We start from the raw sequence: 22,431 nt of genomic DNA on the forward strand, positions 1-22,431 counted from the left end.
GCATAATATGGAAAATATGAGTTTTTGCCTGGACCTATCAGAATAAATATTTCCATAACCACTGTGTAAACCCTGGCATATACATAGTGGTGTGAGTTGCATGTGATCATGTAAGATATTTTATATATGTTTTTCAAGTGAAGTTTACTCGTCCCCTTGGCCTCTGAACGAGGGCACTGCTATCGTTGTGCCGGTGATATCCGAGCAGGTTAAGCATGTGCTGCCATGCCAAAGAGGGTGATAAATGGTTAATGAATAGTATGAGCTTTGATGTTATACATGATATTGTTGAGCATATTGAGCCTAAGGGTTATTTGTATTTTATAAAACATGTGCATGATATAAAAAGTAATGTGAATATGAACATGCATGTCGATGTACGACACAATATGAACTCGACCTGATTGGCCATTTCCATAATTATGAATATGATGCCCATTTATTTCAGATATGCTTGCTAAGCCTTGTGGCTCACGTTGTTTTTAGCATCATTCCAGGTTAAGGAAGTGAAAGTTCGAGACTAAGTTTAGTTGTATCAAATCCTTGCAGATAGTCATGTGTGCAGGGCTCTCCCGACCTAAAAGATCCTTGGAGGTGAGTGTGGACAGGGGCTCAAATGGAGTGTTTTGTTAGGTTTGTGTAGCTGATGCTATGATTTGTAAGTAAGAGCCCATAAAATGTGAAATTTTGTTAGTGTGCTGCTACGGTTGTAAATAAATATCGATGTGAAAATTTATGGCCGTTACATGCGGTTTTTAGAAATCGTCGCAAAATTCATTAAAAAATTTAATTTAGCGGTTATTTTTCAAAACCGCAGCTAAATTAAAAAAATCAAATAATTTATAATTAAAATTAAATTAACATTTGCGGCGATTTTCAAAAATCGCCGCAAAATTCATTAAAAATTTTAATTTAGTGGCGGTTTTTAACCGTTGCTAAATTTAAAAATAATTAAATAATTCAAAATTAAAATTAAATTGAATTAAATTAATAAAAAAAATATAAAATCTTAAAAAGAAATTGAAAAATTAATTTAAATTAATTGCAAAATCTTTATATATATAAAAGTAGGATAGTCTTGAAAAAAGAAATTTCCTCCCAAAACTTGTATTAATTAATAATTTGTAATTAACATTTATTGTATTAATAATTTACATTTTGTAATTTTCATTAATAATTTAAAATTTTCAATTGCTTTGAAATAATAAGTACATAGTAATAAAATTTTCCCCCAAAACTTGCATTAATGATTTGCATTTAGTACTTATTGCATTAATAATTTACATTTTGTAATTTGCATCTTTATATATATAAAAGTAGGATAGTCTTGAAAAAAGAAATTTTCTTCCAAAACTTGCTTTAATGATTTACAATTAATACTTATTGCATTAATAATTTGCATTTTATAATTTGCATTAATAATTTAAATCATTCAATTGCTTTGAAATAATAAGTAGTAATAAAATTTTCCCCCAAAACTTGCATTTAATTATTTGCGTTTAATACTTATTGCATTAATAATTTATATTTTGTAATTTCCATTAATAATTTAAATCTTTCAATTGTTTTGAAATAATATGTACTAATTATTGTAAAATTAATAATAAATTTTAAATATACGAGTTTTTCAATGCTAATTGTTTTGTATTAAATTTGCATGAGTTTTATGAGAAATATTAATAGACAACTTAAACTATTAATTAAGTCGTAGAAAATTATCCATTTATTTAAAATATTATTTTTATATCTTTATTATATGTATATTTATATTTATATAATATTAAAATATGATAGTCAAAAAAAATATTTTGCCAAACGTCAATCAATGGTGAATTTTTTTCTCTCAAAAACTTGCATTAAATCAAAGGTAGTGATTAATTACTTTAATAATTATATTATAGTCTTGAAAATGTGATGTCTTAACAAATTCATAAAAAATTATTTAAAGTTGTCAAATGTTAGGGTTTTTCAATGTTAATTAATATTTAAGGTATCACATTTTTAAGACTATGGAAGAAATCAAAATTAATTTTTTTAAAATTTTGTTATTATTGAAAAAACTTATTTTTACTCATATTTAAGAGTTTTAATTTATATTTATAATTATAATATAATAAATAAAAAATAACGAACGTTTTTAAGTGAAAATATTTATTTATAAATAAATATAATATAATAAAAAATTATAAGTATTTTCTCAAGTGAGCTATTTAATATGTTAATTATTCTTTAATACATTGAATGACAGTATATTGAATTAAAAGTGTTCTCCATTAATATATTGAATAGTGAATAATTAAGTAAACTTAATTTTTTTTAACATGATTAAAGATTAAAAAAAATTATAATTATCAATTATGTTAAAATTATTTAAAATAATAAATTTATTTTTTTATTTTTAAATTAAACTCTCCCATATATCACACGGGTTCACCACTAGTTAATTAAAAATTTAATTTAAAAAATAAAAATAAAAAAAATTAACAAAATTTTAATAATTTTAAAAATTAAAAATTAAAAAAAATTATAATTATCAATTTTGTTAAAATTATTTAAAATAATAATTTTATTTTTTTTATTTTTAAATTAAACTCTCCCATATATCACACGGATTCACCACTAGTTAATTAAAAATTTAATTTAAAAAATTAAAATAAAAATAAAAATAACAAAATTTTAATAATTTTAAAAAATATATAATTTTTTTTATTTTTAATCAATTAATTTAGTTAATTTAATTCAATTAATTTATTTTTAATTTATTCCTTTACTCTTTTAAAAAAAAATTAATTAATTAATTTCTTTAATTTATATTAAAAAATATAAAATATAATTCTGGAAAGTAGTGGTTGTTTTGGTATATAATTTATATATGCGGTTATATAACAAGGGAGCTTAGCAAATCAGACGATCGCGAGCATGCACGTGCACAGTGGAGGTCGCCGGTTCGAAACTGGGGAGGGGAGGCTAGAAATTTATGTGGCGCACGGACATGCGGCCACGTGGCTACGCGGGCACAGGTGGGTCCGAGTAGGTAGGCGGGGGCGGGTGGGAGAAATTAAAATTTTTAATTTTGTTTTAAATTTAGTGGCAGTTTCTAAAATTAAAATTTTTAATTTTTTTTTATTTTTGCAGCGGTTGAAAAACTGTCGTTAAAATTAAAAATTTTAATTTCTTTTATAATTTTCATGGCGGTTGAAAAATCGCCACTATATATTTTATAAATCGCCGCTAAATCACTAATTTTGCGACGGTTTTAAAACCGTCGTAAAAAATATAATCAGCGGCGGTTAGTCAAAATTGCCGCTAAATGCTCCACGACGACTGATTTAGAGACGGTTTTGAAAACCGCCGCTAAATACAAAAAAAATCGCCGCTAAATGTCAGTTTTTTTGTAGTGATATATGCTTGGAGGCCAAGCACTAGTTGAGTATAAATAGGCATTGGGTGCAATGAGGTGAAGGCGTAGGGATGAGAAGAACGAGAGAAAGAAGAGAAAGAAAAATAATAGAAAGTTTGGAAAATTTTAGAAATTTATTTGAAGTTCGAGGAACGTGTTGGGGTTTGAAATTTAGTATTTAAAAGCTTGGCACCAGAGTAGAGGTTGGGCGAATTTTGAGGCATTCTGAATTATATTCAAGGTGAGTGTTCGCCCCCAAAACTTTGTTTTGACTCGTGAATGGTTCTATCCCAAAAGTTGGTTTTGACTTGTTCATGCAAATGGTTTTTGTTACATGCAAATGATAATCGGTGACGGTTGATTTTATGAGGGAGGTTCATCCCTAAACGTTTTGAACTTGTGCATTGCATTTTATAAAATGTTGTTTATATGATGCATTGAATTATGAAATGTGGCATTGTCTTGAGTTTTGTGTGTACGTATGGAATATCAGCCTTGGATGTTGTCTGGATAGTGTAGCCATAATTCTCCAAGGGCGTGACGGAATAATAGGGGTATCTGATGCTGGTGTGCATGTCAGGATAGCCGCCTTGGTTTCCGTGCCAGACCGTTTGGTCAGGGAAGTTGTACTAGGATGACTAAGTGGTCCATACTGTGTTGTTCTTGTGGGATGTCAGCCTAGGATGTTATCTGGATAGTGTAGCTGTAATTCTCCAAAGGCGTGACGGAATAATAGGGGTATCTGATGCTGATGAACATGTCAGGATAGTCGTCTTAGTTTCCATGCCAGGCTGTTTGGACAGGAAAGTTGCACTAGGATGACTAGGTAGTTCATGTGAAATTTTGGAGTTGAGATTGCATGGTGGTTTCTGAATGCTTAAGGTGGGAACGTATTCTGGTGAGATGTGTTGACAGCCCCATTTAAGCTAGAATCGCGTCGCGTCGTCGTGTCGGTATAGTGGCATAGCTTTTAGAGAGATTGCTCTTTTTCCATGATAGGGTTAAGCGCTGGGTATTTTCTTGGGCTAGGTGTAATACCCGAGAAATTCTAAACAACTCAAATGTAAATTACCTTGAGAGTAAAAATGGAATTTAAGGATAAATGAATGGTATAACAGTAATTTATTACCGTATAGATGACCGAATCAACTGCCGGAAGTGTCCTGGAGTCGAGATGGCAAAGGCAAATGATGTGGCATTAACAAGCACCCCGAGATAGGATTTATAGTGCCAAAAGAAATCGGATTGTGAATAATTTTTGGTATAACTAAAATGCAGCTGTCAATTAGGTTGTAATACCGAATTGTTATAAACGACTTCTGGGAAATCAACGAAACCCTAGGGGGGCTCCGATTTTGTGTAAGGAATAACCCTGAGGTGATTTCTGGATGAATCAATAATCCGATGAGAACACTGGAGCGAAATCAACCATATCGAGTAAATTCGAAATTATTAATTATGGATTTGAAGCATCATAATGCAAATTAATTCTATGGTTGAGGGTGTATTTGTAACTAATGAAATATCCAAGTATAATTAAGATAAATTATGGGATTCAAATGTGTAAAATATATATTATATATATATTTAATTAAGAATTTTTGTAAAAAAAATTGCAAAAGGAACAATTTTCACCGAAAGAAGCCATTTCCACCGAAAGTTGCAAATCAATTGCCACCGAGCATTATTCTGTGTCACTGATTTTAAGTGACTTTCAGGCATGTAAATTGAGGGCCATGTGGGGTTAATAACTATGTTGTCTAATTAAGTGGGTTTCTCATGATGGACTGTTGTGCTTGATGGCCAAGGCAGATTGCCTATAAATAGTGGCACTCGGCTGTGCAAAATTGAAATGAGAAGCAAGAAGTGATTGAAGCCAAGGAGAAATTAGAAGGCGTTGCTCGTGGAGGAGGGCGGCAGCGAGGTTGGTAAAATAATTTAAATAAATGATGAGCTAGTTTAGTCAATTTAATGACTAAATTAGTAAATTACTTAAATTAAAGAATTAATTTAGTAGTTTCGACAGTAAGGTAATTAGAAGTTTAGTTTAATTGGTTAATTTAGTGAGTTAATTAAATTAGTTAACTTCATAAATTAAGTTAAGTCAGTAGATTGGTTTAGTGGATTAGCTTGTGATTATTTAATTAATTAACCTTATGCTATACATATAATTTTATTAAGCAGAGAAAGAAATGGCAGCAGTGGCGTGCGCAGGAGGCGCATACGCAGGTTGCTGGAAGGATGAAGAAGATAAATAGGAAGGAGAGAAAAGAAAAAGAAAAGAAGTGAAAAAGAAAATAAGAAAAAGGAAAAGAAAAGAAAAAAATGGAAGAAAATGTGAGAAAAATATAGAAAAATCCTGAAAAATAAAAAATTACGTTTCGGTAATATTCCAGAGAATTTGGCTAGAAAAAAATTGTTCGGGCACGCGTTTCAAGGCGGTGCACGAAAATCAAGATCAGGCACGCAAATTGAGAAGATGCGTATTTTTTTTTAAGTGTGCTAAAATTATAGCATCAGGTGAGTTTTCCTATCCTACATAATATGATTGTTTATTATGCATGATATTTATGAAAGATATGATTGTTTATATATGCATAATATTTACGAAAGATATGATTCATTTTGTCATATTGCATTGAAAGTCGTGATAATTGCATGACACGATATTATTGTTACATTGATATTTGTGCATGAGAATGGGATGTTGCCCCCAGAATGTAGCCGTAATTCCCCAAGGGCATTGAGGGAATAACGTTAGGCTTATATTGCAGAGGTTCAGGATTTGCCTAGGATTCCTAACCGGGCTCGCGGGCCAGGGAAGTTACACTAAGGGCAAATGTTGTTCATGTTATTGCATCATGCATTCGTATATATGTTTTAGACCCTCACTAGAAGTTTCATCTTCTAATGGGTTATGCCCCTGGAACATTCCACGTTCCAGTTTAGACTTGCAGCTCAGGCAAGGAACAAGTTGAGATATGACGGCACGTGATGGCATGGCCGATGAATTCAGCGAGCTGACTCGGATATGTTTTAGCTTATGCTTTATTGATAATTAGCCTTGTTAGAATATTATGAAATTTTCATGTATTTATGTATTTCAATATTGAGGATATGATGTTAATTATGGTACGGATTCTTATGTTATAAATAAAGTGAATTGATTATGTACCATATCAGGTTTCGATTATCGCTTCCGCATTTTTAAAGATTTGCTGGGGGTTTTGTTTGGAATTCAGTACTTAAGGTTAAGTTATGTACCGAGAAAGAAAGAAAAAAATAATTTATGTATATTTTCTGCCCCAGCATAGTGACACGCTCGGTAAGAGAAAAGCAGGGTGTTACACTAAGGCTTACCGGGTGTATTGGTTTATTTCATGTCTTGCATCCATTCATGAAAAATGTGATTTTGAACTCTCACTTAGATGATTCATCATCTAATTTGGACTATATCCCTGGAATGTTCAAATGTTCCAGGTGAAGACAGCGGTGAGAAGGGAAAAGGAATTGCCGAGGAGTGACAGCGATTAGTTGATAGCTTGTAATATGTCGTTCTCAGTAATGTTGTTTATTTTGAGGACGTCTTGTAAATGTTGGTTTGACTTTATATTATAAATAAAGTGGTTTCGATTATGACCTGTTAAGGTTTCGATCTAGCTTCCGCATTTGTGTTGGTGAACCTGTTTTAGTTTATTGATGGTTCATAGTTGATATACTGAGAAGGTGTAACGGGATCTTCAGGGAACGATTTTTGTGATAGGTTTTGTATTGAGTTTCCGTTGTGTTGTTTGGGAAAAAAATTATATCCTCGGAATCTTACGTTACGTAACGTCCTTCTGGGAGAGCGGGGTGTTACATATGGGTTGCTCAGCCAAGGGCATTTGGAATCCTGGAAATGCCTATAAATAAGCGAATGGTGGCCGATTCTATAGGAAATTAAAGCTTCAAATCGAGGTCGTTTTCGAATGAATCGAGGTCATTTTGCGTGCAAACGATGTTTTGAGGTAAGTTTTGGAATTTTCTATTGAAGTTCTTAGAATTTAATTAATTGTTATGGAAAAAGATTGGAGAAAATAGTCTCGAATGTATTTTTTTGAATTTTTAGAAAGGAAAATGGAAGAAAATGAAGGAAAATAGGAAGAAATTGGAATATTAAGATATTTTGTGAATGAATATGATGTATAGGATTGTTGTGCTCGAGGAATAGTGATTTGTGCAACTTTTGGAGTTTGGCACAAAAATCGAGGTCGAGCACACAAATAGAGGCGATACATATTTTTTTGAGGTATTTCGAACTTCATGCAAAAGGTGAGTGGTTTTATTCCAAGAGCTTATATACAATATGTTTGGTTATATATGCATGATATTTATGTATGTTATGATCATTTTGTCATATTGCATAGAAAGTCGTGATTTGCATGGCACGATATTATTGGCATATTGATATTTGTGCATGGGATTGGAATGTCGCACTGATAGTGTAGTCGTAATTCCCCAAGGGCAATTGATGGAACAACGTTAGGATTATCCTGCCGGAGGTGTCAGGATTCTACTTAGGGTTCTGTGCCGGGCCTGTGGGTCAGGAAAGTTACATTAGGGCATGTGATTGTTCATATTATTGCATCATACATTCATGTATATGTTTTTGGACCCTCACTAGAAGTTTCATCTTCTAATTGGGTTATGCCCCTCGAACATTCAACGTTCCAATTGAAACTTGCAACTTAGATAAGGAAGAGATTGAGATATGACAGAACGGGGTGACGTGGCCGATGGATTCAGCAGGTGGTTCCGGTAATTTGTCTATCCAGATATGTTTTAGATGAGTTGGGAAATGGCTATGTAATTAAGGTATCATTTGATTGCACCCAGGTTGTTTAGATGTTATCTCGGGAAATGAGTCTCCATGTGTTTATGTATTAAGGTTGTTAAAGATATGATGTAGTGGTACGGATTCTTATGTTATGATTAAAGTGAATGTACCATATCAGGTTTCGATTATTGCTTCCGCATTTGTAATGATATATTGGGGGTTTCTCTTTGAAATACAGTATTTGAGGTTTAAGATATGTATCAAAGAAAGAGAATGTGTATTTATATGTTGGGCCCCAGCATAATGACGCGCTCGGGAAAAGCGGGGTGTGACACAAAGTCTCACAATTGTAGAGTTAACTAGTAAGCTTCCTGCGCAGGAGCAATGGGTCTCAATGAGAGGTGATGAAGCTACCGAAGGTGCTTTTCAAGCAAAGTGCAAGGGAAACAGTTCTGGAAACCTGCTAGGAAAGAAGTTCTTCAAGAACAATAAAGGGAAAGTTGAAGGATCCTTAAGAAAAGGAAATTTTCCGCCTTGCCCTCATTGTAGAAGAACCAATTATGCTGAGAAAGATTGTAATACCCCGAAATTTTGGAAACAATATTAATTATCAAATTTCAGTATTTAGGGTTCGTATCGAGTATTTGAGGACTAAGGTAACAAAATAATAGTAGAAGTAATGTAGAAAATAACAAAAAAAATCATAATAATAATTACCTATAAATCAAATTAACTTAAATTAATTTAAATTAAATTAATATGATAAATATGTGGTTGTGCGTTAGTGCTTAGAGGTTAAGCAAAGTGGCCATTTCTTCAAAATGGAAAACAGATAAGAAACAGAGGAGAGAGAGAGAGATCAATGGGCCGACAGATTGGGAGAAGGAAAGGGCTCGGCCAAGTGAGGGAGGAAGGGAGAGATCGAGATTGAGAGAGAATGAGAGCAGCGTGAGAGAGAGAGCTCGAGAGGGAGAGAGGCTGGCCGAGTGAAGCTCAGCCATGGCAGCCGAGCGAAGCAGCGCGATGGCGATTACGAGAGGTGGAGTTGTAGCCCGATGATGGTGGCTGGGGTGCGGTCTGTGACGGTGCGTGCGTTGGTGAGGCTGGTGGCGGCCGGAAGCAAGCAAAGTCGCGGCCATGGCCGCGAGCTCAGCAACTGAGCGAGGAAGGCCAGCAACGCGGGCAGTAGCGCGCCACCGTGGGGTGGCGGCACCAGTAGCGGGGGCGGCCGATGATGCTGCCGGCAGGAGGTGGCGGAGGCTGGTGGAGCTCGGTTGCGGCAAGTGGCCGCTGGTGCACGCCTAGGGGAGAAGGCGCAGGGAAGAAGAAAAAGAAAGAAAAGAAGAAAAAAGGAAAAATAAATGGGTTTTGGGATTATTTTGGTGTGGAAAGTGACCAGGTATGTGGGTAAAAATTATTTGAGGTGTTATATGTTCAAGAATTTTTATATGGCTAAATTATTCGTATTCCACGGTTAAATTTACTTAATGTAAGTTACGATTTATTTATTGCTAGGAAATGATTTACTTCGCAGCGGGAATGCAAGAAAAGCAAGAAACAGCCGTATAAAGGCAAGCTCCTAACCCTTTCTTCACGTTCTTTAATTCCCGCGAGAGACTTCGTGATTTCTTGTATTTTATCACCTCCCTTACTCTAATTCGGTGCCTAGCCTTATTTGTTGAATTATTGTCTATTTGTTTTAATTTAAATTAAATCCGGGACTTCTGGAGTTTTATTTGTTGAGTGCCTACGGGGGTTTGTACCTCCCCCATTCCTTTCGGAATGATGCTGAACCCAGCTTGTGGACTAGATTCCTAGACGTGCGGGATTATTTACTGTTTTCTCGGGTTTATTTATGGTTCAGTTAGGGCTATTAAGCAGTGGAACAGTGGTTGGCTGTTTGGTGGCGCGGAGTAGACTATCGTATGGCCCTAATGTGGACCGTCAGGTGGACACTCCTAGTCACTGACCGTTGACCGGTGCCGGGCACTGCTGACTAGCTCTGCCAGTATGTGATTTACTGCACGATTAGATTCATTGTATTACTGTTCATGATTTGATATGCACATGGGTACGGGTTGCATGTTGGGATATTCATTTATTGAGTATGCTTGGACACGAACATTCTAGCTTGGTTAGGTTGTATCCAGCATGGGCATATGCATCGTGTGTGGTTTACTATGTGGGCGGAGCACGGCCTGATGCCTGGATGTATGGGCGCTACTGTATCACGTTGATGCTCATTACGCTATTGCATTTTTATGTGCATTGCATGGTTACTGGTAGTTATTAGTTCTCGGACGGGAAGACCGTTCCGAGGGAGCCTATGGCTCGGGTGTCGAGAGTACCGACACGGACACACGGGTGACGGGAGCACCGACCCGGGACAGCGCGCACAGGTTTGTTGGAGATATTTGTTGCCTATCAGGGCAGCGACAGGTTGGTATGGGACTTGGGTGCCATGTGTCTTGTGTGGGCCCCAAGGACCGGTATGTGCTTTCATTATGCTTTTATACTATGTTGTGCGTCTCATGGCATGTGTGTACTTGGGGGTTGGTGTTCTAGGGTGAGTTTATTGGATATGCTCAACCTTCAGCCTTCCTTTCTATATGCTTGCTGAGTCTCTCGACTCACTTTGCTTTCCATCATTCCAGGTAGTAGCAGCGTGGGCCATTGCAAGGGAGTCATCTTTTAGCGGTAGAGTCGGTATAGTGTACAGGCAGTCCCATCAATCCCCGTCAACTCTGATGTCTGAGTAGGATTTACTCTATTATTTTTACTGTGCCAGGTCATTCCTTGAGTCTTGTGTATGTCAGCACAGGAGTTGGTATTTATTTATTTATCTTGGAACCGCGGTGCTAGCGAGGTACCCGTAATGCATGCATGTGTTTAGCTTTACTTCCGCTATTCTTATTTTTATGTATGCATGCCAGGGTAATCTCTGTCTTGTGTTCATTATTTTTTTCCTTCCGTAGGCGCTCCCGTTCAGGTAGTCCGGGTGGTTGGGATATTCGAGTGGGGGTTCTTACAAAGATTGTTGGTAAAAAGATAAACCTCTTTTTCATTGTAACTTCTGCAATAAACTTGGTCACAGTGAGAAGTATTGTAGAAACAAGAAAAAACAATTTTAGCAACAGACACAACAACATGCAAATGTAACTGAAGAAGACAAAAATGATGATGAGCATTTATTTATTGCATCACTAACACTCGATTCTTCTGAACTGAATACTTAGCTTATTGACAATGGCTGCACCAATCACATGACCAAATATTTGTCGATCTTTACTTCCATTAACAAATTAGTTCAACCAAAGATTAAGCTGAGAAATGGTGAAGTTGTGCAGGCCAAAGGAAAAGGGACAATTGCAATCAAAACCAAGAGAGGTACAAAACTTGTCACTAATGTTCTTTACGTTCCAAAACTACATCAAAGTCTACTTAGTGTTGCACAAATGGTTAGAAATGGATATGCAATTTCTTTCAAAGAAATTTTTTGTTTTATCTCTGATGAACATAAAACAGAGATAGCAAAAATTAAAATGAATGGAAATAGCTTTTACATGAAGTTGGATTTAGTTGAAGGACATGTCTTTACTGCCAAGATTGATGAGAGTGTTATTTGGCACAAAAGATTTGGTCATTTCAACTTCATGTCACTGAAGTTCATGCAGGAAGCTGGTATGGTTGAAGACATGCCAAAAATTATAGTTAATGCTCAAATTTGTGAAAGTTGTGAGCTAGGGAAGCAGCATCAACAGTCATTCCCTAAAAATATGACCAAGAGAACTACTCACAAGCTGGAATTAGTTCACTTAGATATTTGTGGACCAATGAGCACAGCCACATTGAGAAACAATGTGTATTTTGCACTATTTATAATGATTTCAGTAGAAAGACTTGGATTTATTTTTTAAAAACCAAGTCACAAGTGTTGTCTGTGTTCAAAAGCTTCAAAAAAATGGTTGAAACTCAAACTGGACAAAAGATTAAGGTGCTTAGAACTGATAATTGAGATGAGTATACTTCAAAAGAGTTCAATGCTTTTTGCCAAAAAGCTGGAATTGTACGCCAGCTAACAGTTCCACATATACCGCAACAAAATGGAGTCTCTAAAAGGAGAAACAAAAATGTGATGGAAATGGAAAGGTGCATGCTATTTGAAAACAAGCTACCAAAGTTTCTATGGGCAGTCAACACCTCAGTTTATTTGTTGAATAGACTACCAACAAAATATGTTCAAGACAAAACACCAATAGAGGCATGATCTGGTGTAAAACCTTATGTGAAGCATCTGAAAGTATTTGGCTCATTGTGCTACTTTCATGTGCCATCTGTTAAGAGAGGCAAGCTTAATGAAAAAGCTGATAAATGTGTCTTTGTTGGGTATGCAGCAGAATCAAAAGGTTACAGAATCTTTAGTTTGAATTGTGATAAGTAGAGATGTACACTTTGATGAAAATGCTTACTAGAATTGGGACATAAAGAAAGTCCATAAATGTGAGCAAACCACTCCATCTATTCTTGAACCAGCAATAGAAAGTACAAATATTGAAGATTCACTAGATGTTGAAGCTACCTCAGACACACCAGTGCTTAAGGTAAGGCATTTATCTGAAGTATACGAGAGGTGTAATCTTATACATGCAAAGCCTACATGTTACACAGAAGCTGTAAGATTTCCAGAATGGATTGAGGCCATGAAAACTGAAATTGATGCTATTGAAAGAAATGGAACCTGGAAGTTGACAAAACTACCTGAAGCTAAGAAGGAAATTGGTGTAAAATGGGTTTTCAAAACCAAATTCAATTCAGATGGGTCAATCTTCAAGAACAAGGCTAGATTGGTTGTGAAGGGCTTTGCTCAAGTTGCTGGAGTAGACTATGATGACACATTTGCCCCAGTGGCCAGACATGACACTATAAGGCTACTACTTGCACTTGTTGGTCAAATGGGATGAAAAGTGTATCATTTAGATGTTAAGTCAGCTTTTCTAAATGGTATACTTCTAGAAGAAATTTATGTTCAACAACCAGAAGGCTTTGAGGTTGCTGGCCATGAACACAAACTGTACAAGTTGCACAAGGCTCTCTATGGTTTGAAGCAAGCACCAAGGGCTTGGTATAGTATGATTGATTCTCATATGATCCAACTTGGTTTCAGGAGGAGTGAAAATGAAGCCACATTGTATTTGAAACAAAATGATGGTGGTTTGCAACTGGCAATATCACTTTATGTTGATGACATGCTAGTGACTGGAAGTAATGCAAAATTGCTGGATAAGTTCAAAAAGGAAATGCAAGATGTATTTGAGATGACTAATCTTGGCATCATGAATTACTTCCTTGGAATGGAAATATTCTAGTGTAGCATTCTAGTGCAACTCTGGTATCTTCGTATCACAGAGAAAATATGCTATTAATATTTTCAAGAAGTTTAGGCTAGAATCATGTAAAGAAACAACAACTCCACTGGCACAAAATGAGAAGATTTCTGAGAATGATGGTGAGAAACTTGAGGAACCCTCTGGATATAGAAGCTTGGTAGGTAGCTTACTATACTTAACAACAACCGAACTTGACTTGATGTTCCCAGCTAGTTTACTTTCAAGGTTCATGAGTTCACCTAGCAATGTTCGCATAGGAATTGCAAAAAGGGTGCTGAAGTATGTTAAAGGTACAACAAACCTTAATATATGGTACTTAAGGACAGAAGGAGTTAAGCTAGAAGGCTATGCTGACAGTGATTGGGTAAGAAGTGTTGATGACATGAAGAGCACTTCAGGTTTATGTATTTACAATTGGTTCGAGTGTTGTTTGCTGGAATGCGAAAAGGCAAGAAGTAGTAGCTCAATCAACTGCAGAAGCTGAGTATATCCCCTTAGCAGCTGTTGCAAATCAAGTAATATGGTTAAGAAAATTGCTTGCTGATCTAGACCAGGAACAAAACTCACCAATTAAGTTTTATTGTGACAACAAGTCAGCCATTGCCATTGCACAAAATCTTGTCCAATATGGCAGGACCAAACATATTAATGTAAAATTTCACTCCGTAAGAGGAGAAGCTGAAAAGAATTCTCTTATCAAGTTGCATCATTACTCAATTGATGTGCAACTTACTAATATAATGACTAAGGGGCTTCCAAAATCAAGGCTGGAATTCCTAAAGATGAAGCTTGGCATGTCCCAGGCAAATCTCAAGAAGTGTTAGAACTTGTGAGAATTTGCCTCAAAAGTTTGAAAAAGTCTTAATTAGACTTAGTCTTTGTTACTGTTTCATATTCTTGCTCCATATTTTTTTATTTTCAGGTTGCAAAAGTAGGGCCAATAAAATCAAATTGTAGTTGAGATTTTTTAGCACTTTCAGATTGGTTGTAAGCCTATAAATAGGTGTTCTCATTTATGAAATTTGTTGAGTCTTTCTTTATTTTACTCAAAATTCTTTCTGCATGTTCTGTTTTAATTTAGTTTTAATATTTCAACAATGCCTTCAGAGTAGGCTATGAGAAAAGGGGGATTGAGTTGGTTACATACTTGCCTGTTCTAGCCTAAAATTGATTTGAAGATACGGCAGCTCTTAACACTTGGAATGGCGCTGGTGACTGGAAGTCTAATCAGGGCATTTACAGTCTCAGTTGTCATGATCAGAAGCTTGCATATTATTGTTCTGCATCTCCTGTTTGTGGGTAGATATCATTGAGCAAGAAGTATCTGTTTTCTCTCTGTTTATGAAATTATAGATGAGATTTTTCAATATTTGAAACCCCCTTTCAAACAAGTTTGGGAACATAAAACTCTGACCAAAATATTTTTCCTTCTAAAACTCTATAATTTAATCTTGTTTTTAATATTTAAAAAACAATTATATTAGTTGGTGATAAATATATTGAAATATTTTATTAACTAATACAATTATTTTGGAACTAAAAATAATGTGTAATAAATGCCCATTGTCTCCCAAAACAAAATACATTTACTACATGTTATGACAATAGTTAGCATTATCCCAAAAAAAAAAAACATTTAAGTCTAAAATGAGACATAATAAATAATATATTTAACGCTCTTTAACAATAACTTGAATCATTAACAAATGTCATTATTTTATCTTAAATTAAGAGCAAGCAAAGAGATTTGAAGCCAAATGAATTTACTGGAATTTGGTGCTGGCTTTCTTGTACAATCACTTTATGCCCTTCCTGTTCTTGGAATTGTTAAGGTTTTTAACTTTCACCCATATTTCTTCTTTCTTTCGTTTGTTCATTCTTTTACAATCTTCTTTCTTTAATTTTTCTGCATCTGAGTGATTATAATAAGGTTTTCACTATAGGTGTCAAAAGGGCCGGCCCGGCCCAGCCCGGTCCGGCCCGAGTCGGCCCACGGGCTTTTTAAACGGGCCGGGCCGGCCCTTTTACTAAAAGGGTAGGGCCGGGCCCGGGCCCTTTTATCATTGATAGGGCCCGGCCCGGCCCACGGCCCCCCGACAAAGGGGCCGGGCCGGGCCGGGCCAACCCGTGGGCTAGAGGGCCGGGCCCTTAGCCCACAGGGCCTAACGGGCCCACCGGGCCGGGCCCGGCCCTTTTTTTTTCTTTTTTTTTTAAAATAATTTTTTTAAAAATAATACATATAATATATACATATATAAAAATTAGTTTGTTTCTTTTTAAAATATTTTCTATCTTAATTCTTAAGTTTTAAATATTATTTCATTAATTTATATTCCTTATAATTTTTCTTGTGAATTGATATGAAAAATAATGTACATATAAAAAGGAGAATGTTTATTTATAATTCAAATATATAAAAAATTTAACTTAAAAATTTTAAATAAATTAATTGATGGTTATTATTTATATATATTGCGAAATTAAATTTTTTAATATTCAATATCAATAATTACTAAATAATAACAAAATTAAAAAAAAATGAATAAGGGCCTTACTGGCCCATAAGGGCCTCATGGGCCCGGCCCATAAGGACCCAACGGGCCATGGGCCGGGCCGGGCCATGGGCCCAATTTTTTTGGCCCAGCCCGGCCCCCATCCAAAGCCCGGCCCGTCACGGGCTGGGCCAGCCCGGCCCTTTTGACACCTCTAGTTTTCACTTTCTATCGAATGAGTATAAGAATTTTTTATTATTCCACATAAAGTTTTAACAGAAAATTTCTAGTCATTTTAGAGAGAAAAGACTAGATAGACGAGACGAATACCGTGATAATAGGCTTAAAGTATAGCTTGGACGGCGCCTGTGTGTGGGCACCAGGTGGTCGACGAAAAGCCGAAGAGAGGAAGCAAAGTTGAAGAAGGCGTAATGATATGATCCTTGCCAGCAAATCAAGCATGAGGATATATACATATATGGAAACAACAGAAAGCGACAACTACCTTAAAGATATTCCGTGCAGTAGGCTACTCACCTTGATAGGGTCGGAAAGGTCTATACGTAGCCTTATCATCATCATTATTTATTATTGTTTTTAGTTTCTTTAAAGGAATTATTTTCACAAATTAATTCTTATACTTCTAATTAGAAAGAAGCAATTTTACTATTGTCATTAACGCTGTTCTCAAGTGACAATTACACTTGTGAAGGGATTATGACCTCATTTTACATAAGTTTTTTTCATAAAATTATATAAGGGCATTTAGGTGCACAAGGTATTTGACTTTGCAAGCGTCATTTCTATAGTCAACCTCACCCTATTTGTAAAGAAGTTGTTTCGACAACTCAACTGTTCTTTTAATTACAAAGGCGCAATTTTACATTGCTACCAAAACTTGTTCTCTTTCCATAAAGTTATTGTGCTTCATTTTTCAATGGAACTTTTTATGAACTTTCTTCGTACTTAAACCAGTAAGTTACTTGAGGTGTGAAAACTACTAATTACTTGCTATACTGATAGGGACCTCAAGTTGAATTAGTCATCGACGGATAGGTACGTTTTGTGGATTGTTTCAACTCCCTGCTCTTCAAGTCACCAACTGAAAGATACCTTTGCCTAACAGTTAAACATAAGAGTTAAAAAGGAAAGGGCACTTGGCTAATATTGGTCTAATGTACAATCATTTGGCTTCAATGGGTAGTTGGAGAATAAATTCATGCCAAGAGGGGAAGATCAAGGGTAACCATGAAAGTCTTTGGCATACTCTGTTTCCTGTACTCTTGTCTATCCATCATAATTATCTGCCAAGCAGAAGATACAATAACTAAAACCCAGTTCCTTGCAGATGGTGAGACCATAGTGTCATCAAATGGAACCTTTGAATTGGGGTTCTTCAGTCCTGGAAATTCCAAGAAACGGTATGTCGGAATGTGGTACAAGGAAATGTCTACTACCGTGGTATGGGTTGCCAACAGAGAAACCCCACTTGCAGATACGTCTGGTGTCTTAAAGGTCATTGATCCAGGAATTCTAGTCCTTGTCAATGGTTCAAGTAGCATCCTATGGTCCACAAATGCATCAATATCCGCACAGAATCCAGTCGCTCAGCTTCTGGAATCAGGAAACCTGGTTGTGAAAGATGTTAATGGTAGCAATTCAGAGCAGATCCTCTGGCAGAGTTTTGACTATCCGGGTGACACCTTTTTGGCGGGGATGAAGGTTGGGAAGAACTGGGTGACTGGAAAAGAGTGGTATCTCTCATCCTGGAGGAGCACAGATGATCCAGCACCAGGTGATTATACCTATAGCCTGGATATCCATGGCTACCCACAAATTTTTTTGTACAAGGGTTCCACCAAGGTGTTCTGTTCGGGGCCTTGGAATGGAGTCCGGTTCAGTGGACCACGCTTAAGAACAAATTCAATTTACAAGTATGGGGTGGTATTTGAAGAGGATGAGATCTATTACAGATATGATCTCCTTGACAGCTCTGTTGTTTCAAGGTTTATCTTGGCTCCTAATGGCATTGGACAGCGCTGGACATGGGTTAATAAAACCATTGGTTGGGTTCTTTATCTGACAGTTCCAACAGATAACTGCGACGATTATGGACTATGTGGTCCATATGGTACCTGTAATGTTGACAAATCCCCTGTTTGTGGCTGTCTGAGTAAATTTGTTCCAAAAAACCCCAGAGATTGGAACATGACAGATTGGTCTGGTGGGTGTGTTCGGAGAACAGAACTGGATTGCAGCAAAGGAGATGGATTTGTGAAATATAATGGCCTCAAGGTGCCAGACGCAGCGAATTCTTGGGTTGATAAGAGCATGACACTTGAGCAATGCAGAGAGGTATGCTTGAAAAACTGTTCTTGTATGGCTTATTCAAATTTAGACATAAGAAATGGTGGAAGTGGCTGCTTGATTTGGTTTGGTGACCTGGTTAACTTCAGAGATTTTGGCGAAAATGGGTTTGATATATACGTAAGGATGTCTTCCTCTGACTTAGGTAAGATCTCATTTATAACACATAGATAGCAATTCTACATTATGACTGAAAATTGACACTCTTGTGAAGAAAGAGAAAAGAAAAAATAACCATTTTGTATTAATGGTAGTACCTTCCTATCAAATTAACCTTCTTTTTTGGGTTGAGTAATTGACCATTTTATTTTTATGGAGGTTCAACAGTTCATCAACTTGCCCACCATAGAAAGACAAGAGTGGTAATTGCAGTGAGCTTGGCAATATTTTTTGGGAGTCTACTTCTGGGTCTGGCCCTTATATATTATATCCTGCAAAAAAAGAAGCGAAATCCAAGCCAAGAAAGAGAAGGTAAGGCAAATGACTCATCCCATGTCTCAATAAAGAAGGTACAAAAACCAGAAGCAACCATGTCTGTTAACAATGTCTTATAATATGTAATGATGTTGGAAAAGCCTCATCTGAATCAACACCCCCCCGCCCCCAAGATCTCCCTTTTGCAGGACATTCGGTACACAGTTCTGGACAACGGTGTGATAGCAAAAGCCATAATGAAGATCTAGAGTTGGCATTGTTTGACTTGGCTACAATAACTCACTCTACTCACAACTTTTCACAGAATAACAAGCTTGGAGAGGGTGGATTTGGACCCGTTTACAAGGTATTATTGCAGTTAAATTTCTTCAGCATTTTGTTAGAATCCTTCTAGCGCATACCAACCAGCTTGCTGCTCTTTTAGACCTTCCAAAGAGACTAAATTACATTGGCACTGGCTCCTTAATACTACATGCTTTGCTGGTCATGTTGAATCATGAATACAATTGCCAGATTCGGGTATTTGCATTGGTTACCATCCTTGCATTGACTTAGGAGTCATCTGCATGCTGCCTTGAAGAAACGTGTGTTGCTGAAGCATTCATAACGGATTTCAAAGCTGACTCTTTCTAGTAGTCTGCTGGATGAAGAAACAAAATATAACAAGAACTGTGTTATATCTTCAGGGCATGCTGGAAGGGGGGCAAGAAATAGCTGTTAAGCGGCTGTCAGAGCATTCGAGGCAAGGGCTTGATGAGTTCAAGAATGAAGTCGTTTGCATCGCCAAACTTCAGCACCGAAATCTCGTGAAGCTTCTGGGATGCTGCATTCAAGGAGAAGAAAAGATGTTGATTTATGAATACATGCCCAACAAAAGCCTCGACTACTTCATTTTTGGTATGGCGCCCTCTTTAAGTTATAATACCATAGCAGAACTAGTGCACTATTCTACCAAAGTCCATTGGTGGCACAACGGACAGAAAATTGAATAACTTTAACTCTGCTAGCAAGCAATATTTCTTTCTGTTTCTATGTTTAATCTATCCTGTTCCATACTTATAAGAGAATGGGATCAATATGGTGTTCCTGTTCCAGAAAATTTATGACTTTTTCAGGAAGGAATAGACGAATAGTGTGAGATTCAAGCATTCAATCACCAGAAATTGACTAACTTAACAAAACTTGGCCAGATGAAACTCGAAGAACATTATTGGATTGGCCCAAGCGCTTTCACATTATAAATGGGATTGCCCGGGGGCTTCTTTACCTCCATCAAGACTCCAGACTAAGAATTATCCATAGAGATCTCAAAGCTAGCAATATTCTGCTAGATATTGACATGAACCCAAAAATATCAGACTTTGGAATGGCAAGAAGTTTTGGAGGAAATGAGACACAAGCAAATACAAAACGAGTGGTTGGAACATAGTAAGAAACTATATAACATGTTTCATCTGATCCTCATGCACACTCCTTTCTTGTCTAATTCCTCGTCTCGCTCTCTTGCAGTGGCTATATGTCTCCGGAATATGCAATAGATGGCCTGTTTTCAGTTAAATCAGATGTGTTCAGCTTTGGTGTTTTGGTGCTGGAGATAGTAAGCGGGAACAGAAACAGAGGTTTCTACCGTCCAGATCACGACCATAACCTTCTTGGTCATGTAAGTGACACCTCTACTGGTTCCTTTTTTTTCTTTTTTCTTTTTTTTGGGCAAAGTAAACAGGAGAAGTCAGAATTCCAAGAGACACCTCTGTCCAAAAGAACGGGCACAATTCCTCATTGCACCCATGAGGTCAGGCTCGGTGGAACCAATTTCTATTAATTAGCCCCTTCACCATTTAACTTGGATAAACTCATGGCAAATAATTAACTAAGAACCAAGGGCAGAGAGAGGTTGCTCAGAAAGGGACTCGAACTTGATACTCTTCCCATAGCACTTCAACTCTCGTGCTACTTAAACTACCACCCTAGTCGTAGTACCCTCCTACCTATTTGTTCAAAGTTAGTTCTGTTACTAGTGAAGTGAATCTTTCAGGCATGGAAACTTTACAAAGACGGCAGATCAATGGAACTGATGGATGAGTCTCCGGAAGATTCATGCCACTTATCAGAGGTGCTGCGATCAATCCATGTGGGTCTTTTGTGTGTGCAGCAAGGTCTAGAAGACAGGCCAAGCATGGCATCAGTGGTTCTGATGCTGGGTGGTGAAGGTGCACTGGCTGAGCCTAAGCAGCCTGGCTTTTTTACCGAAAGAAGCAGCAAGGTTGAAGCTGGTGCTTCATCAAGCGCAGGTGCCACAAATTCAGCCAATCAACTTACCATCACTCTGTTAGATGGTAGATAGCAAAGAATGCACAGAATTCATGTTGCCTTCTGTTTGTGGCTTGTTTTGCCTGTTGTAGAGCTCACATATGCTCAGTTTAATGTTATTCTTTTTGGCTAAATAGAGCAAGTAAAAAATTTTTGAGTTAAATTAATTGCAAATAATTCAGTCACCATTTGCTGTGTTAGAAAAGTTTATAGCATATATATATATATATATGTATGTATGTTTGAAATGCATACATATAAATATATATAATTTGTTGGGTGAGACATCCCTAATTTCATAACTCGTTCAATTTAAGATTTAGAATTTAAAAACAGATAAGAGTTAACTTCATTTTAACTACTCATACAAAATTCCTTGTGAAAAATATAAACATATATGGGGTTGTTGCATAAATTTGTGGCAAAGTACTCCTATTGCGTCTTAGGCTTTTTCTAAAAGGAAGTAATGGAACAAAATGATATGTAAAATATGTTTGTTTTGGAAAGCAATGAGAAAGTACTTCTTTTTTTATATATGGGAGCAATAAAAATGAATAAGATTGAAAGATTTTTAATAACGGTTAATAATACCAATAATCACTCAATTTTGCATTATGTTATTATTTGATCACTGAACTTTGAAATGTTATCTGTTAGTCACTAATATTTTAAAACTGTTACTGCTTAGTCATTGAACTTTAAAATATTACTTACTAGTCACTAATATTTTAAAATTATTTCTCATCCGTCACTCGTGAACTTAAAGTTCAGTGATTAACAAGTGACGGGTAAGAAACGATTTTATAATATTAATGAATAGCAGGTAATATTTTAAAGTTCAGTGACTAAGCAGTAATAATTTTAAAATATTAGTGACTAACAAGTAACATTTCAAAATTTAATGATCAAACAATAACAGAATGCAAAGTTGAATGATTATTGGTGTAATTAACCCTTTTTAATAGCAAATGATCATTATATTATTTTAGTGGAAAGATAAAATGTGAATAAATTAAAGACAAATTTAAATTATTAGAAGTTATTAAGATTAAATGTTATGAAGATAGATAAAATACAAAATGAGATGAGAATGGATGATCAAAAGGTGTTTTCACGTCCTTTCATTTTTTTGGCCACATAATAAACTCTTTTGTCTATTTATGTTCCATTCATTCACTGTTATGCAAACAAATAATTTTTGGGTAAGCATTTTCCCTTGGATTT

General features: G+C 36.1%; 1 protein-coding gene across 7 annotated transcripts in view; it reads left to right on the plus strand.

The window, feature by feature from the left end:
* Nucleotides 1–21,370, plus strand: part of LOC127791840 (G-type lectin S-receptor-like serine/threonine-protein kinase SD1-1) — an 88,940-nt gene extending 67,570 nt beyond the window's left edge. Inside the window, exons 1-8 of one of the 7 annotated variants that reach the window (XM_052321972.1) lie at nucleotides 18,305–18,450; nucleotides 18,552–18,607; nucleotides 18,781–18,933; nucleotides 19,071–19,243; nucleotides 19,584–19,794; nucleotides 20,088–20,325; nucleotides 20,407–20,557; nucleotides 20,933–21,370. In XM_052321972.1, the coding sequence (XP_052177932.1) occupies nucleotides 18,589–18,607; nucleotides 18,781–18,933; nucleotides 19,071–19,243; nucleotides 19,584–19,794; nucleotides 20,088–20,325; nucleotides 20,407–20,557; nucleotides 20,933–21,241 (1,254 nt within the window). In that variant the 5' untranslated portion in view covers nucleotides 18,305–18,450; nucleotides 18,552–18,588 and the 3' untranslated portion in view covers nucleotides 21,242–21,370. Of the gene's footprint in view, nucleotides 1–17,257; nucleotides 18,608–18,780; nucleotides 18,934–19,070; nucleotides 19,244–19,583; nucleotides 19,795–20,087; nucleotides 20,326–20,406; nucleotides 20,558–20,932 lie in introns of those variants that run through there. The other 6 variants (XM_052321973.1, XM_052321970.1, XM_052321971.1 and 3 more) reach the window with 6 other exon arrangements.
* The last annotated feature ends 1,061 nt before the right edge of the window (nucleotides 21,371–22,431 follow it).

This window comes from Diospyros lotus, chromosome 15 (assembly GCF_014633365.1).
Source record: "Diospyros lotus cultivar Yz01 chromosome 15, ASM1463336v1, whole genome shotgun sequence".
Taxonomy (NCBI): Eukaryota; Viridiplantae; Streptophyta; class Magnoliopsida; order Ericales; family Ebenaceae; genus Diospyros; species Diospyros lotus.